Raw genomic sequence first — 15900 nt, 5'->3', positions numbered from 1 at the left:
GTGAGTATGAGAGGCGCTGTTTGTTCTAAGAGAACTGTCAGCGCGATGGAAGCCAGGCTCTGCTTGCTGATTTCAAAGGCTTCTTCACTCGGTCCAGATGATTCTTATTTTGTCATTCTTCTGAGTGGAGTTCTTAAGATACTGGTTCAAGGAAACCTGATGATGGGCTGCTTTGGGTAGAATACCACGAGAATAATGTAACATCCCCAAGAACCTTCGTAGTTCAATAACTTTTGTAGTTGACTAGGTTTTGTAATGACTAGCTCCTTTTACATTCACCTTTCAATTTGCTTTTGACTCTGGTAAATTGTTATTAGAAAATTTTACGTATAACTATTGGGCTTGTAAGCATTCAAAACTCCGTTGGTTGATGCCAGTATTTAGGATGCAATTTTCGCTTGAATGGAACGTAGTACAATTTATTCTTTTCCATACTTATACCGATTTTTTATTTATTTTGCAAAACACAAAGATTGACAGAAAATGAAACGTTTACTACTGTGGAATGTGTGAAATAAACAAAGAATGAATGAGTGAGTGTTTTGTTGTATTAGATATTTGTGCACGTGTGAAAGAACATTTTAACTCTAGTGGACGTTAAGATTTGTTTAGACGCTAAGACTTTAATGTATTTTATTTGTTTGTTCAAAATAAGGAATGCAAGGAAAAGGAGACGTGTGTCTCGAACGTGAGAGATCTGTGTTAGTTGTATTTCGAGTTCTAAGGATTTTTTGTAGTTCAATGGTAAGTGTTGTCCGGCCATGTGGGATCACTCATGGGACAGACCCTGTATTGTTTAAGGACTCAGGGAAGAAAACGCGCAATAGAAGAAAAGGACAGAAGACAGGGCATTTTCGGGTGTGAGCTGCGGTATGAGTTTAGTGTGTTTTGAGTTTAAGTTGTGACCTGACCGCGGACGCGTGAGGATATTCGTCTCATCCTCCTAAGATAATTTTTACTGTGTTTGATTTTATATTATTCTGTAACCTTCGTAAAATAAATTAATCACTTATCCTTTAATTTGATTTTGATCCTACACTACAATGTTAACGACGAACAATTATTCACATCGACAGATTCCGCAGAAATAGAGCCGAACGTCACCAATGCTACATGCAATACTGCATTCCATCAATAATGCCTGAATCAAACCGCTGACAAACCTGATCTGCAATTGGATAAAACGCAAAAATTAATTTTTTTCCGCTGGACTTAGCTAATTTCTAAGAAATAAATTATCCCCGTATTCCCATTCAATTTCATTCGATATGTGGATATGATAATTTGACTGGACAGGCGCTGTCAATCATCCAATGTAGGATCCAATGTCAGTCATCCAATGTTCGATGTGAATATGATATAAAAGGTATAGATGACAGGTATGAAATGGTATCAGAATGTACTTGGATTTTATCATATGGTTTTGCGTTGCGCCATGGGCTCGAAGTTGCCTGGATCTTTGAGTTGTATCGATTTTGGATTTTGATGAGTGTGATGTGAATGGAAGGTTCCGTGAGCTTATCACAATATTGCCGCATCATATACCTTTATTATCACAAACTTTATCTTCGATGTTGTGCGCTTTTCATCGGGATGAGGACCTGTATCCATCTGCTTTCTATTCAGTAATCTTCTAGATTTTGCCCATTAAAGCAAAGACATTACCTTCTTTGAACCAATTCACTGACTCACTGATATTATTCTAATAATTTTTCATCATTATTTGCATTTTCAAATGATTTTTACGACAATGTTAACACATTTTTATTAAATACGTTGATTATGCATTGGCTTTACTTATGAGAGCCATAGCTGAATAGGATTTGACCAGTACCTGTATACCAATCAGAAAAGAGTGAATATTTAGATAATGACGTAGAGAAAAAATACAAGATGAAGACGCCTGTGGCCGGAGAATTGTACTTCTAGTTTAGAAAGATGAAATATAAGAGCAAAGAAAGTCGAAAATATTGTCAATATAGCCAATACAACCAATACAAAATTTTCAACTGTATTGTTTCAGTATCGCTCAATAATTCTATCTGACCGGGCAAGTGAGGATGCAAATAATGAAAGAAATGTGATATGTGCATGGACAGGGTGCCTCATAATGATGTGTGAAGAATATTGGCTTACTGCCAATATAATTTCAGATTTTACAAAAACGAAAACATATCTTCGTGATTTTTTCTAAATTGAACATCTAAATTCATTGTAAGTTTTAATTATGAGGCCATGCTCAATGGTATAGTTGGTTTCCGGATGAATGCCGCATTCAAATGCGGCATTCAGCATTGCGCCGACATGTTGTAAACATTGCAGTTTTCATCTTCAGCGCAGGTGATTCTGTACTGGTTGGTGGTACGAATGAGAATTAACTTGAAAATATCCCCTGTTGAGGAGGTGCCGGGGGTCGAAGGCGGCGTTGGGATCGACCTTGGAGTGTTCCCGGAGACTGAATTCCGTAAACGATAATCTTAAAAGCTTATTTGCATAATTACGAACTGATGATCTTCAAAGCTAGGAGCAATGATTTTGAGCATCAATGTCAGCTACCTAGCGAACAGAGAATCTGTCAATGAGGAGAAGAGAACAACGGTCAGACGAAGGTCAATAAATATTGGACACGTTATCACTATTAATTAATGTCCCCTTTGCTCGTATGTGAGTGGTACTCGTAGACCGAATGGGTCAACGCGTATGATACAAAAAAGTCGGAAAACTTAGCACGACTTGTCAATGCAGCGTTCTATGCCAGACTGACCTGAGGAACAAAGCTCTCGAAAGCTGAGAGCCACCCGGAGAGGGAGAAAGAAAATAAATTAGTCCCTTCAAGAATGTTCTATGGTCATCTTTCTTCTGATTGGTAAACAGAACAAAGACAGACCCGCGACGAACCACTTCAATAGGACCTTTATTTCTATGCTATAATAGGGATGTAGCATCCAAAAGGCAAGAGCATGAAGGAGATTTGGGAAAAATCCAACCTCTAATGTTCGAGCACCTCCTGACTTTTGCGAAGTGTAGTTGATCAGATAAGGATGCTTCGTGTACTTCCGTCAGTCTTCTTCGGGACCTTATCGTGGTCAAACCATTCAAAATCGCGTCACTCTCCCAAGAGTCACGATATCCACAAATGATTTTGAAAATATACAGAATTTTGAGTGTTCCGTTATGAAGCATTGGGGGTGTTATTATAATCATGGAAATCAACCCATTCAAAGTGATACATGGCTGAGTCGTGAATTCTATTACACGAAAAGAAATTATGGATAGAAATTAGACTTTTAGATGACGGAAATTGGGATGAAATGACAATCAGCCACTTTTTGGGTCGTTTTGTTGGAAAAATTAGACTTAGGAGGCTAATTTTTTAAATAAAACTAATCTTCGTCCCTCGTTGCACCCCCCGGGAGGGCTAACTTTAACCTAAAATGTATTTTTGTGTATTTGATGCTTTCTAGAATTCGGAAGATCATTCTAAAGCTCTCTTCATCAAGGATTGGATCTTGACTTTTCCGATTTTATTGATAAGGTTTATCTATTTGGTAATCTCGGTGATAAGCATCAAAACGATTAAGACGCCGTGAATGATTTTGGAATGCGATGCTTTGAACATCTTGCATTGTTGTAATGAAAGAATTTCGAAGAAGTCTTCGGTTTCATAGATATCAAAATCTTGTGTTGACTAATTTCTCCACCTTTTTATGAGGCACTCTGTGATAAGTGAAATAACAACCATCATATTGGAATCTTATTTACATTTTTCAGTGTGACCAATGAAAGATCAAAAAGTCCATAGGCGTTGACGACAAGTGTATTCCGACACATGGAAACGAAAATTTTTAAATTGGCATGGAATTTTGGATCTTGTTCATACCAAATACATGTATAAATCGCTGTACTGGTACGGTTACTTTCCATAATTATGCCATCTCCTCCCCAACAGTAGGCCGACAATTGCACTAGGCAGCTGGTGGCACCCGCTATGATGAATAGTGCTGAACCAGGTTCCTCGAAGGTGACTGTTTTTGTCTGAATGATGCATCAGTCCATTAATAACGTAGCTTTTTAAAATATTGGTGAACTGATAACATAAATCATTGCATGAGAACGAAGTGCAGTTGCTTTTAACAAGGCCAGATTGCAATGACGCCCAAAAAAATTTTGAAATTGACACTCACTAATTTGAAAATACTTATTTGCAAATATTGATAAATCAAGCTATTCTCTAATGGATTAGTTTATTTCAGTGGAGCAGTTCCTATTCAAGAAAGTACAAGGACATAAATTAGGTTGGTAACACGGACCATCGGCACACTTCACACATAAGAACTTTGTCCTCACTGATGCCCATTTCAAGGCGCATTTTTCCAGCCTATTTTTAAGCGGTATAATATCGTCTTTCTATCTCGAAGGCGATCAGCTGTATGCAGTACGTAAAACCACAATATGAATCAAACCTTTTTTTCAGACTGAACACAACGTGAAGTGACACCAGTTCTCAAAGACTTGTTCACGTATTCCATGTTATGCATCGCAACTTTAAGATGGAACAGTTAAAAATTGTCATTTAATGGAGATTGAAACAAACCAAAAAATAGAAATATGAATAGCTGTCTACTTTAGATTACCGATGGTTAAAAAATGCAAATTACTATGTCATTCAGTAGTTTTGTTAGTTTACAATCTCGAAATTTAAAACTTCAATTGAACTTGAATTTGAAATTAATCAGAAGCAAAAAAATTACCACTCAGGGCACTTCAACTTTTTAGTGCCCTCAAAATGACTTTCCTTTCATCAACTTTAAATATTCCTGATTTTATTCTTTTCAATTGGGAGGTTTGCTTTGACTAACTGAATTATTAAAAATTATCAGCTTGATTTTATGTTATTCATATAAAACAATAGTCAATTACTGTAATCCTGTCTGGCGTACATTTGATGAGAAAAAATTTCCATTATGACAAAAGCTGTTCTCAACAATTTAATATTCTATTAGCTAATCAATATAATTTACCACCAATATATGAATAGCCGCGAAGGATATTGTCATCATACTAGTCATCAACTGCGGCAACAAAATAGGTCCGTAGACTTTGTTAATTATTTTCACCATTCTGTAATAGACGTTTAGTAGATTTATGTGTAGTAATTGGTCGAGCCCAACAGTTACCGTACGATACTTTGATAATGCTGAATACAACAGATGAACTCTCCAACTGAAGTCAAATCAGATTTCTGTGAATATATGTAGCCACACTCAAAGTTGAATGTATGAGATTTTTTCGAGGTTTCTATTTTCTGGAAATCAATATCGATGGAACAGCATTGACGCAGGCGAAAATTGAGTAATCTGAGTTGATTGGTGATGTGATACATCTGGCACAAGCAGCAACAATCATTCGATACAGTCGCGGCGGCGATGAGAGTCGCTAATAAACAATCAAGTATCGATACAATACGTAGATTCATTCCTACAAAGAAGTTTTCATTCACGGCGAAACTGCAAAACCAATTATATTTAATTATATTTCGTTTTATTATAATTATATTTAATTTGAATTATATTTTATTGTATATCATTCAATGTAATTTTTCATTTTCTGGTGCGGGGAAGTAATATTTTTCGGCACATTGTGATGAATAAAAATACAGCCGAATACGAGTAATAAAAGTAATCTTTTGTCTCGTGGGATATCACTAAACAAAAAGAAAAAGAAAAAAATGAAGGGTCTTTTATTTATTTATTTGCTGTTATATATTTTATACTTGAAATAGGTATGACACTATTATGAACTAGGAGTGGTCATGCGGTCATCCTTGCTACGGACGTATCCGAGTGGAAATTATGGCAGGCGAGCCCGAGGTTTGATCAGAACTTGATCTGGTGGTGGTCAGGTTCAACTGATCAGGCGAGACTTAATGAAGGACTGATCAGTTTTTGATTTACTCCATCTGATCGGAATTATTCTGATCAGGTTCTGATATGATGAGTTTGATCTGAACCTGAGGTCCGTTCAGCTGTCATCACCTTGATCAAGTTCGGATGAGATGAGCCTGATCTTATACTGAAGTCCGTTTGCTTGCGATTATTCAGATCAGATTCTGATCAGTTCAACTTGAGCGGAAATCGAGTATTGTGCTTACAATTGTCATCTGCTAGACAGAGTACCGGGGATAAAGTCTATGTACAAAAAAAAGGGGAAAACGCTTAGGTGCGCGTGAACGGCGAGTGGTGCGCACACGTTGACCGCTTGCTAGGGATACAACGACTTATCCGGAGAAAACGGAAAAAAATGAGGACTTTTTCTCTACTCAATAAATCCCGTTTCAGAAAAAAGGCTCTTTGTCAAAGTTCCTCCGAACGTCCCCATCTCATCTGTGCCTAGCTAAAAGTGTCAATATTATTACTATGAACATGTTGCGACACAACACCCACCGCGCAGCATAGTCCGACGGTTCATTCGAACAAATCCGGATCTGTTTGACGGGATTAACTTCTGATCAAGTTCCGGCTAATTAGCCTCATCAAATTCTAATCACTTGGGTCTGATCAAATTCACATTTGATGATATTGATCAAGTTCGGATCAGATTCGATTGATCAAGCCGGAACGAGTGAAGGCGTTACATGCCTGATCAAGTTCCGATCCAGTCCTCGGATCAGCACCTGACTATACATGAGGTCTCACTTGATCCGAACTTGATGCAAACCTGAGTTAAATTTCCACTCGGGTAGATCTGAGCTAGATACTGTCCCGGGGAGGAGACGCATGCAGACCGCAGTAGGACCTCCATAGATCGTTCAACGTCGACCTTCATTACGAGAAGACTCTAACGGAAGGTGATGCTGAATGGTCGCCGCCCAAGCGGCTGGGCTGGTACACAGATGGATCCAAGACTGGTCATCGTGCGGGGGCGGGGATCTGTTCCGATAGGCCCTCAACACGGAGGGCCATCGGACTGGAGTCACACGCAACCGTATTCCAAACGGAATTAGCTGCTCTGAGAGCATGTGCAGAAATAGTTCGGGACAGGTAGGACAGAGGAAAGAGCATATAGATCTGCTCGGATAACAGGGGTGCACTGAGGGCACACCGCGGGAACATCAGCTGCTCTCGGCTGCTGAACGAGTGCACGGAGCTGATGGAGAGGATAGCTGTGCATAATCAGCTAGAAGTGGCATGGATCCCAGGCCACGCTGGCATCCTCGGCAATGAAACGGCCGACGGCCTACTCAGGAAAGGATGTCTGAGTGCAACGCTAGGAGTGGGAAACCACGTAGGGGTTCACACAGACTATGTGAAGAACATAATTTGGAGGAAAGCGCAGAGGGAAAGGGTGCCAGACACACCTAACCAATCTCCCACTCACCAAAAACCTAGTTTTCCGCACTCGTTACCAAATGTACGATTACCCACTTATGAAATTCTAATATATAAGTACCGTATTGCTAGGTCCTCGTACGTAATATTACTCTTCATAAATTCATCCATGTAGAAAAATGGTAAACAGATAAATATCTCACATATCCATAGCAGTGTAAATATTGTTGTTACTCGTATTGTATGTGAAATAACCTCGTTTCTGTATTGAGCTGAAAATAAACTTTTATCAAACCATATATGTATTGATATTCACATCATATTTTGACATCTTTATGAGGTAAAGGATTTCCACGAGGATGTCCTATCATGCCCTATTCATCCCTTATCAACGGTCTTAAGGTTGTCGTCACGTGGATAACATTTTCGTGATTTTCTGATGAGATTTTTTTTACAGATAGGCCTGACATTTCCCTTTAAAAAGTTCCCTAAAATATTTTTGATTCTCCGGCTCAGTCCTGAGATAGATATTTTTTTTCAACATGCCGGTTACAAAGCAATTGCAACGTTTTTATTTTTATTAAATCAACCCCTCGTCATTTTTTAATGAAAATAAAATACGGTGAAGAAGAAGAAGAACTAGAGTCAACCAATCAGTGGCGAAATTTTGGTTAAAAGTCCAACTGTCCTCGTCAATCAATCAAATCATCAACTTGATCGACTCGTTCAACTAGATGAGAGCTCGATCAACTTAGCTCTTTAACTCATGTTATCTGGTTAAACTTAACATTGGGATTTTACTGTTTCCAAAAAAATTCATTAAACTTATTCGAAGGCGCAAATAGTGTCTGCAACTACATTATCAGTGAGCAAAATTAAAACTACACCGAGAAAAAAATATAATTTTGCCGATCACATTTGTCCCGGACAAGGAAATGCCAGAAAATCTTTTTAAAAATTCCCTTAAATTGTTGTCGTAAGAGTATAAGTTGGCAAAATTTTATTTTTCTCTCAGTGTAGATATTTAGCGAACAACTTGCCAGTCTCTTTTGAACACGGTAGCCATCTCTCCTGATTAAGTACATTACTCAGGAGCTCGATGTTGGCACGATGCAAAACAAAATTCAGCATTTTCACCCAGCCATAAATATAAGATAAACCAACAACCAGAGATAACGTCGACTCGATGAAATCGTGACGCATTAAGACACCTTGTCGGAGGAATCCCATGGATCGAAAGGGCATCAGAAACAAAGGAATGAGTATTGTATAAATATGATACAACCACTTTGGTCTACCATTATACGGATTCCATAAACCTGTTATCGACAATGGAAGTGATCCTACAAAAAATTATAAAATACATTGACAATGTGGGATTATCAGTCGTCTCACCCAGAATTGTAAGTATTTTCAAGTTATTTTCGAGGTAAGATCTATCTAAAGAAAATAGTTTATACGCCATCAGAACTTCTTGTACCGCTGACACGATCACTATTAAATGACAACTTCTTCATGTGATACCGCAGTTATGAATAATCTAACTCGGTCGAATGTCTGCCATTATTCATTAATGGAGGAGATTAATCATGGATAGCCATTTCTGGTCAATGCGGATAGTTTATTTATGCGTCTATTATAATGAAATGAATTCTTAATGTGGCATGTGCAGAGGGCAAGCGCGGACCCTAGATATCGGAAAAATAATGAAGTCCTAAGTAGAGTTGCGTGGCGCACACGCGATAGCATTTGTAAAACGACTCTGTTACATTGTTGTCCTCTCGAAAAACTTATTTCATCTTGAAAACTGGCTGATGGAACATTGTACCACCAAACGAACTTACCTGCAAGTGATGTTCGATCGTGGTTATATGAAGAGCCCGATGAGTGGAAATTTAACTCAGGTTTGTATCAAGTTCGGATCAAGTCATAATCAGGTGCTGATCCGAGGACTGGATCAGAACTTGATCAGGCATGTAACGCCTTCACTCGTTCCGGACTTGATCAATCGGACCTGATCCGAACTTGATCAATATCACCAAATGTGAATTTGATCAGACCCAAGTGATTAGAATTTGATGAGGCTAATTAGCCGGAACTTGATCAGAAGTTAATGCCATCAAACGGATCCGGATTTGTTCGAATGAACGTTCGGACTATGCTGCGCGGTGGGTGTTGTGTCGCAACATGTTCATAGTAATAATATTGACACTTTTAGCTAGGCATAGATGAGATGGGCATGTTCGGAGAAACTTCGACAGAGAGCCTTTTTTCTGAAACGGAATTTATTGAGTAGAGAAATACCCCATTTTTTCGTTTTTCCTCGGATCAGTCGTTGTAGCCCGAGCAAGCGGTCAACACGTGTGCACCACTCGCCGTTTACGCGCGCCTAGGCGTTTCCCCCTCTTTTTTATACATACACATTTATTCTCGATACTCTGTCGAGCAGATGACAATTGCAAGGATACTGCTCGATTTCCGCTCAAGTTGAACTGATCAGAATCTGATCTGAATAATCGCAAGCAGACGGACTTCAGTATAAGATCAGGCTCATCTCATCCGAATTTGATCAAGGTGATGACAGCTGAACGGACCTCAGGTTCAGATCAAACTCACCATATCAGAACCTGATCAGAGTAATTCCGATCAGATGGAGTAAATCAAAAACTGATCAGTTCTTCATCAAGTCTGGCCTGATCAGTTGAACCTGACCACCACCAGATCAAGTTCTAATCAAAACTCAGGCTCGCCTGACATAATTTCCACTTGGGAGCCTCGTCTTCGATATTTGAATAACTTGTAGATGTTCAGAGCAGACATCCGAACTTAGTTTCCTACTCCAAACTTTTTCTTTCTTGCCTGCATTTATCCACTTAACAAAGATAATTGGAGTGAACAAGAACAGTTTTATGACCTTAGAAAAAACACAACTAAACCGTTACATACTAATGCTCATATGATCTTGACTGATTAATTTTGAAAAGTAACAACGAAGAGAATAGTAAAATCCAAAAAGGGTCAATAGGATTAAATTATTAGGAGAAATCCATAACCGACGATACACTTCCACGGCGGCGCCAGTGACTCAGAATTGTAAAACAATATTGTTGATAAGATGGATAATTGCGTGGAATCCCCGTCGGTCAGTAACCTAGAATCGATAATATCGTGCGTAGCTGTTAGTGGTAAGTTTTTTGGATCCTTCATGTATGCTAACCTCTTTAAATCTTACCATCAATTGATTGTAATGGAACGAAATTTAAGAAAAAGATAATCTTTGAATGTTTTGAGATAAAAGATTTTTTTTTAAGATAAAGGAATTTTTGAAGAGTATGTGTGTGTTAGTTAGTACAACTCTCGATCTCTTCTGGTATCAGAATCAGATACGGAAAGAATTGATCAACGTCTATGTTGGATGAGGAGTTTTTGTGCCACCGAATAGAAGCATTTAAATCCGTTATTTTCCATAAAATTTTAGAAAATCTAATAATAAATTGACTAAAAAGTTTTTTAAAACTTATAAATTCTTACAGACCCTAGATGTTAGTGAAGACTAACTTTGGACACAAGAATCGCTTGATCGGTCGAATATTTATCGAGAAAAAGCCATTTGCTTTTCAATGGTTTTCCGTAAATATCTGGAGAATCAATGCTCGGAGAAAAATAGTCAGTAAAATTATGGAAGTTAATTTAAATATCGTGCCGGAATCACGGGAAAAATAGTCCTTTTCTATTGAATATTTTTCTCTGCTTGGACCGATAAATTTTTTATTTTCTCCAAATTTTCGTTTCGATTCCCCCTATGTAGATCAATAAAAACTTAAATACCTGTTCCCACAACGTTTCCGAGATATTTCTGATTTTCCGTTTTTCCGAAAAAATTGCTGGCTTCTCTTTAGCATTCGCAGAAATCGAGATATCAAGTTGAGATTCGGAGAAAATATTCCTCATGACTGCAACGGTTCTTATTGTAAATGAGCTTCGATTGCTGTTTTTCCTTCAGTCATAATTAATGGTATTTTCAATAATTCTGAAATTTCAACGGCATATGACTCTTGTTTCGTCATTGGTGGAACATTCTAACAAAGTCGCAAATAATACTATGGCAATTTTTGGAAAGAGTTGTATTGAATTATTAAGTCAAGTTCATAGAATTAATTAACAGAGAAATGACGGTTACAAAAACGAATCAACGTGGACGGTGTCGAGGTGTCTCCCGAGTGTTGATATGTAAACATAAACAATAATTTCATAGGGAGAAAGAATCGAGAGTTCTTTCATTTTGGTGACGAATATTTTTCTAGACTTTGTGATCAGTTTTTAGTCTCATCTAGAGATCCGTAGAGAACAGATGTTTCTTCCTCGTGGCCGTCCTAATAAAGATAAAGTTAAAGTTAAATCCACTGCATTTTATATTTATTTATAAACCCCATATCCAATAAGTTGAAAAGTTTCTATAACCACCCATTATCGATTGATATCGTTGTAGAGTCCTTTTATAGTAGTGTCGCACTGCTCCTGTTCATTTCTCTACCTTCTTTGTCATGTACCAATCAATGATTAATGATGAAGAGTTTTATCATTATTTAACAGAATTCATCGCAAATTCTTGCAAGAACTTGCAGCTGGTCATCGCCCGAGGGCCTTCAGCCAAGTATTTACAAATATTTACATTTTATTGTATAGCAATTGTTGTAACAAAAAGTGAAGAGTTTTACTTTCAGAATAAGTATTTTTTTGTGGTTCCATTCTTTAAATTGCACAATCAATATGACGTTATACGACAGCTCCCAGCTCACCGTCCCTAACTCCGGACAGGATTTCCCGGAGATGAGGAATACGCCAAGATTGGCTCATGGTTGGGCGAAGACTATCAGCGGTGGGTCACCCCCGGCCAGTTACTCATCTCCTACCAGAGGCGGAGTGGTTGAGAACCAACACGTCACAACTTATGATGTCAAAAATAACAGACAGCGTTAAGAAAAGAGCAATTTTTGATTAATTTAATGAATTCTAAAAAACATGGGACGAATTTTAATGAACTTTATACTGAATGATCTTTCCCAGGCTAGAAAGAGATATTTTTACAAAGGTATTTTATGAAGCTGGCTCACGTTTAAAATTGGAAATGAAAATTTGAGATTTCAGCATGATTTTTTATTCATTCATTTACAATATCCCGAGTAGAAATTATGTCAGGCGAGCCTGAGGTTTGATCAGAACTTGACCTGGTGGTGGCCAGGTTCAACTCATTAGGCGAGACTTGATAAAGAACTGGTCAGCTTTTGATTTACTCTATTTGCTCGGAATTACTCTGATCAGGTTCTGATATGGTGAGCTTGATCTGAACCTGAGGGCCGTTCAGTTGTAATCACCTTGATCAAGTTTGGAGGAGATGGGCCTGATCTTATACTGAAGTCCGTCTGCTTGTGATTATTCAGATCAGATTCTGATCAGTTCAACTTAAGCGGAAATCGAGTATTGTGCTTATAATTGTCATCTGCTAGACAGAGTATCGAGGAAAAAGTCTATGTACAAAGAAAAGGGGAAAACGTTTAGGTGCGCGTGAACGGCGAGTGGTACACACACGTTGACCGCGTGCTCGGGCTACAAACGACTTATCTCGGGAAAAGGGAAAAAAATGAGGACTTTTTCTCTACTCAATAAATTCCGTTTCAGAAAAAAGACTCTTTGTCGAAATTCCCCCGAATGTGCTTATCTTATCTGGTCCTAGCTACAGGTGTCAATAATGAACAAATGGTTAAAAGCACATTGCATGTCATGGCATGCCCATTACTATGAACATGTTGCGACGCAACACCCACCGTGCAGCATAGTCCGAGCGTTCATTCGATCAAATTCGGATCTGTTTGACGGGACTAACTTCTGATCAAGTTTCGGTTATCTAGCCTCATCAAATTCTGATCAGTTGGGCCTAATCAAACTCACATTTGATCATATTGATCAAGTTCGGCTCAGATCCGATTGATCAAGTCCGGAACGAGTGAAGGCGTTACATGCCTGATCAAGTTCTGATTCAGTCCTTGGATCAGTACCTGATTATACATGAGGTCTGACTTTATTCGAACTAGGTGCAGATTTGACTTGAATTTCCACTCGGGCTATTTGAGGGGAGGAATGACAAATTTTGCCTGTTAGAACCCTCGATTCATCGGCACCGAGGAAAAATGGTTACAATGACTTTCAAACTTTACCGGACTTTTTCACATTAATAATAAATAACTAGCATCTGGCAGGACACGATTGTGAGATGTTCTACTCTATTGTGTGCGTTAGTACTGGATTATTGATAGAGCCGTCGGCCAAAACAACTTTCCGTTCGAGAGCACTTTTGTCGAAAAGTTTTTTTTCGTTTTCGCAAAAAATACGAGCTCAGGTTTATAAATATTATAGAATGGCAGATAGTATCACATAATGTATTCATCGAGGGCGGCATCGACTGACGGCAGTACGCGTTCAACTACTGCGGCGAAAAGACGGACTGTTCCCAGGAAACGAGTCACTATTCTCTGGAAAGATACTACAATATAAGAAAACGATAGAATAAATTAACTTTAGAATTTTCTCTCTCTGAATTTATCCAATCAGAGCGGAGTATTCCAGATCGTGTGACACCTTCCTGACGGAAGTATTTTGATTATTGTCCCTCATCTCATTTCAACCCCTTAGAGTACCTTCCTTTGAGGGTATGTGACACTTTCACGTCATTTTCATTTTTATAATTCCCCTCACTACAGATGAATTATTAGATCGATAATTTCGCAGTAGCCTTTGAAAGGTTTTTCATGAAGGTGGTGAATAAATATGGAGATTAAACGAATTCTTTCAATTCATTTTAATCTTTCAATTCTCTGGTTGATCCAAATCCGATCCATTAAAACTGTCGGATAATTTCACAAATATCCGGGGGCCGGGGGTTGATAATGATGATATGATGGTTACGACACTGACTCTTGATGTCGTGGGGCCGTTTTCCCTGCGTCAGACAAGTCATAGAGTTTAAGGTTGATAGGAAAGTTGGAGTGGGAGATTCAAATGGGACCCGGGGAGGGGGGGGGGGGGGGGTTAAATAATTTTTTTGATGGATTTAAGGTAATTGGCCACAATGTAGGTTTCGTTGGAAATAGGGACGGTCCGGGCTTTGAATTTTCGGAAGGAGAACTTGCAAAGATGCCCTTCTCCGCCAGTGGGGCAGCGAGAGCTCCAAAAATCGGACAGAGATACGTAATGAACAATGGTAGGAGAAAAGCCACTCAGAAGCAGAGAACGATAGACCTTCTCGCAGAGAACATAAACGGAGGGGAAATGAGCGGGAGACGATTCCCCTTCTGCGGTGGAACTCTGAACGCTTACATAGGTGCACCCTTATGGAAGTTCCACTATAGCCACGAGAAAATGGTGAGTGAATGGATGAAGAATGAAAGGTACCCACGAACTCTCGTTGTCGGAGACCGGAGTCTTGGGGTTGGTGGTGGGGACATGGTAATCTTCTCCGGGGAACGGTAGCCCGGTTGGTGGCACAACTAGGAATTGGGTTTAACCCGCACCTCTCCTTTTTCTACATTTCTTTCTATTCCAATACCTTCATCCGCCTTTCTTTCATATTGAGGACCAGCTGATATCAAGGAAGACCGCCGCGAGGTGCCCCGCGGGAGCTGTGTCTGTGTCAGTCACTTGTGGCTCGACGCGGTCATGGTTGCTAAGTGTCCTTTAACGATCTAAACTAGCCGACAGTGTGGATCCCCCCCCCCTATCCCATGGCCGTGGGTAATGGCCTAAGTGTTTGATATTATGGAAGTAGAGTAGATTGATAGCCCATCTGAGTTTTTCGAAAATCATAACAGTGCAAGATTGTTTTCACAATAACGCATTGAGTTACCGCAGGGGGTGAAAGGAGGGTAAAACCACCCTTGCACACGGGGGATGGCGACCCCGCGGACCCCGAGTCCAACCGGGAACCTCCTGACATTCTCGAACGCATTTGAAATATGATTGTACTTCATGTGCGCCTCATTGGGGACCAAAACCTCCAGATGGTTCTATCTCTACTAGCCGGACTCCATCTGAGGTTGTACGGGGGTACTTGAAATAAGGATAATGCCAATTACGCCCGTCTGTGTTCCTGGTAGCGCATGGTGGCCAAACTATTCAAAATGGCACTTTTCCCAAAAGCTCACACTCCGCAAAATATCCTTTGCGTGTGTGTCTCATTATATAGGGTGTCCCAGAATTGCACGTCCAGACTTCAAACTTAAGTTGGGGGTGAAATTCTGGATCGAAAAGTCCTGAGCGACTTTTTGATCAGACGCTCCCTCTTCAACTTATTCAGGGTTGAAGTTGGACGAATCAGGGGCGTGGAATAGCCGGTCGCACGACGGTGAGGAAAACGTTCGAGTGTGGCGGTGTCCCCACCATACCGTACTACTCCCCTGCGGCGGCAGAAAGAGATGACAGGCGGCGGTGGGTAAGAGGAAGGGGAGGGAAATGAAAAAAATGAACACCCGCCCGCTACATAAAAATTGTTTACTCCTCCCCTAATTAATGCCAAGGG

The 15900-nt window shown here is 39.5% G+C and overlaps 1 protein-coding gene across 7 annotated transcripts; it reads right to left on the bottom strand.

Moving 5' to 3' along the window:
- Positions 1-823: 823 nt before the first annotated feature.
- Positions 824-8825, bottom strand: LOC135172673 (uncharacterized). Of its 7 annotated transcripts, none has more exons than XR_010301156.1 (8): positions 8724-8806; positions 8369-8671; positions 7450-7600; positions 5178-5507; positions 5022-5121; positions 3763-4035; positions 1546-1834; positions 1034-1168 (listed from the first exon to the last, which is right to left on the bottom strand). XR_010301156.1 is itself a non-coding variant. In XM_064138891.1 (7 exons), exons 1-7 carry the CDS (start codon positions 8791-8793, stop codon positions 1061-1063), a joined length of 1311 nt encoding a protein of 436 aa, XP_063994961.1. In that variant the 5' UTR covers positions 8794-8825; the 3' UTR covers positions 824-1060. The 7 variants fall into 7 exon arrangements, 4 of the variants coding, with proteins under 4 accessions (XP_063994961.1, XP_063994960.1, XP_063994964.1 ...); XR_010301157.1 differs by having other exon boundaries at positions 1546-1633; XR_010301158.1 differs by having other exon boundaries at positions 1546-1633; positions 3881-4035.
- Positions 8826-15900: the final 7075 nt, after the last annotated feature.

This window comes from Diachasmimorpha longicaudata, chromosome 2 (genome assembly GCF_034640455.1).
Source record: "Diachasmimorpha longicaudata isolate KC_UGA_2023 chromosome 2, iyDiaLong2, whole genome shotgun sequence".
In the NCBI taxonomy this organism is placed as follows: Eukaryota; Metazoa; Arthropoda; class Insecta; order Hymenoptera; family Braconidae; genus Diachasmimorpha; species Diachasmimorpha longicaudata.
Note: the sequence above shows the minus strand (reverse complement) of the source record. Positions and strands in the feature narration are given on the sequence as shown.

Bases quoted from the DNA above. Each gene is read 5' to 3' on its own strand.
- LOC135172673 (XM_064138890.1), bottom strand. From the start codon at position 8,793: ATGGCGTATAAACTATTTTCTTTAGATAGATCTTACCTCGAAAATAAC. The intron at 7,601-8,368 runs GCAAGTTGTTCG...GTTTATTTTCAG, and splicing joins ACCGTGTTCAAAAGAGACTG to CTCAATACAGAAACGAGGTT. The intron at 4,036-5,021 runs GTAAATTATATT...TGCATCATTCAG, and splicing joins CGGCTATTCATATATTGGTG to ACAAAAACAGTCACCTTCGA.